General features: G+C 38.0%; 1 protein-coding gene across 1 annotated transcript; it reads right to left on the reverse strand.

The window, feature by feature from the left end:
- Positions 1-928: 928 nt before the first annotated feature.
- Positions 929-1756, reverse strand: LOC140712030 (histone H3.3A-like). The gene has a single exon (XM_073017632.1). The coding sequence runs from the start codon at positions 1658-1660 to the stop codon at positions 1250-1252; it is 411 nt and encodes a 136-aa protein (XP_072873733.1). The 5' UTR covers positions 1661-1756; the 3' UTR covers positions 929-1249.
- Positions 1757-2205: the final 449 nt, after the last annotated feature.

The raw sequence follows: 2205 nt of genomic DNA on the forward strand, positions 1-2205 counted from the left end.
AGACAAAATGTTTGTATCCAGAATATATGAAGAACTCCTAGAAATTAATGAGAAAAAAAGACAATCCAATAGGAAAATAAGCAAAGGATATAAAGAAATAATTCACTCAAAAGAAAATACAAATGGCCCCCCCAAAAAAAAATAAGAAAATAAGCTCACCCCGGTGGCTCACGCCTGTAATTCCAGCACTTTGAGAGGCCGAGACAGGTGGATCGCCTGAGGTTGGGAGTTTGAGACCAGCCTGGCCAGCATGGTGAAACCCTGTCTCTACTAAAAACACAAAAATTAACCAGGCGTGGTGGCACATGCCTGTAATCCCAGCTACTTGGGAGGCTGCAGCAGAACTGCTTGAGCCTGGAAGACGGAGGTTACAATGAGCTGAGATCGTGCCACTGCACTCCAGCCTGGCCAATAGAGCAAGACTCTGCCTTAAAAAAAAGAAAGAAAATAAGCTCACCCACACTAATAACCAGGGAAATACAAATGAAATCACTAATGATATTTTGTACCGGATAGAAAAAACTGTTATCATTTGAAAATACCATGCACTGACAAGGTTTTGTAGAGATAGGAATCTATTCATCAGTAGTAGCTATGTAAATTAGAATATTCATTTTGCACTGCCTGTTAAAATAAAAAATGTTTATACCTATAACCTGTCTTTCATCCTTGTAGATATCTTATTTTTAAAAAGCTCTAGCACATGCAAAGATGTTTATTTTAAAGTTGTTTGTAATAGTTAATAGTGGAATTATTAAATAAGATGTTTTATATTCAAGAGATAGAATATTACATACTAGGTAAAACGAATGAACACGTGTATGTGTGTGTGTGTCATCATAGATTGTTCTTTTTTTTTTTTTTTTTTTTTGCCGTCAATAAGAAATTTACTTGTTTTAAAAAAATCCAAATGCTGGCATTGTCCAGAAAAATTTAACAGGTTTATTTATAATTATTATAAAGTTGAACCGCTGAAACTTGTTCACTGAAACATTTTAACTTGCATTAATGCTTTACGCCTCTGCATTTATATTAAAAATTCACACACAAATGAAAATGGAAAAACTGCCAATACCTGATTTCTGTCCCCTATTTTTCCACTCGCAATCATATACTTAGGTACCTTTTGACCCCATGGAAAAAAAATATCTAACGTTCAGAACTACCAATAACAGGAAGAAGAGAATTTTTTTTTTTTTTTTTTTTTTTTTTTTTTTGAGAATGAAATGTTTCCCATCATAGCGGATTCTTAAGCACGTTCTCCACGTATGCGGCGTGCTAGCTGGATGTCTTTTGGCATAATTGTTACACGTTTGGCATGGATAGCACACAGGTTGGTGTCTTCGAAAAGGCCAACCAGATAGGCCTCACTTGCCTCCTGCAAAGCACCAATAGCTGCGCTCTGGAAGCGCAGATCTGTTTTAAAATCCTGAGCAATTTCTCGCACCAGACGCTGGAAGGGAAGTTTGCGAATCAGAAGTTCAGTGGACTTCTGATAACGTCTAATTTCACGGAGTGCCACAGTACCAGGCCTGTAACGATGAGGTTTCTTCACCCCTCCAGTAGAGGGCGCACTCTTGCGAGCGGCTTTTGTAGCCAGTTGCTTCCTGGGTGCTTTACCACCGGTCGATTTGCGGGCAGTCTGCTTTGTACAAGCCATGGTACAGAGACCTCCTTACTTACCCCCCTTCTCCTTCGGCTGGAGCTCGGCGAGCGAGAGGCGGCGCTGGCGTTAGAGAGCGACGGCCGATTGTTTTGTTTTTAAAGTTGTTTGCATAAAATACATAAAATATCATGCAAAAATAATGCTGTTCATGTTACAATACTATACATTTTATTAAGATGCAAATACATGTATGCTAGTGCAGAAACAATCATCCAGAAAACTATAAACAAACTCATGATTGTGAGTACCACTAAGAAGGGGGCGAAGGGAGACAAGATTCAGATGGTAGTTGAAGAGGATTTCCACTCTATCCAAAATGTTTTAATTTTTTTAAAAAAGAGAAATATAGTCATGTGTTAAGTGTTTTCAAAGTATATATCCAAGAAAAACCTGAAAAACAAGTTATAAAAATGTTCAAGTGGTTTTTTATGGGTGGTAGATATATTCGGGATTGTTATTTTCACATATATGGTGGGGGGCGGTGTGGGTGTGGGTGTGTTCTCCAAATTCCTCAAGTTAAAAAAAAAAAGGAAAATGTG

The sequence above is a fragment of the Chlorocebus sabaeus genome, chromosome 7 (genome assembly GCF_047675955.1).
Source record: "Chlorocebus sabaeus isolate Y175 chromosome 7, mChlSab1.0.hap1, whole genome shotgun sequence".
In the NCBI taxonomy this organism is placed as follows: domain Eukaryota; kingdom Metazoa; phylum Chordata; class Mammalia; order Primates; family Cercopithecidae; genus Chlorocebus; species Chlorocebus sabaeus.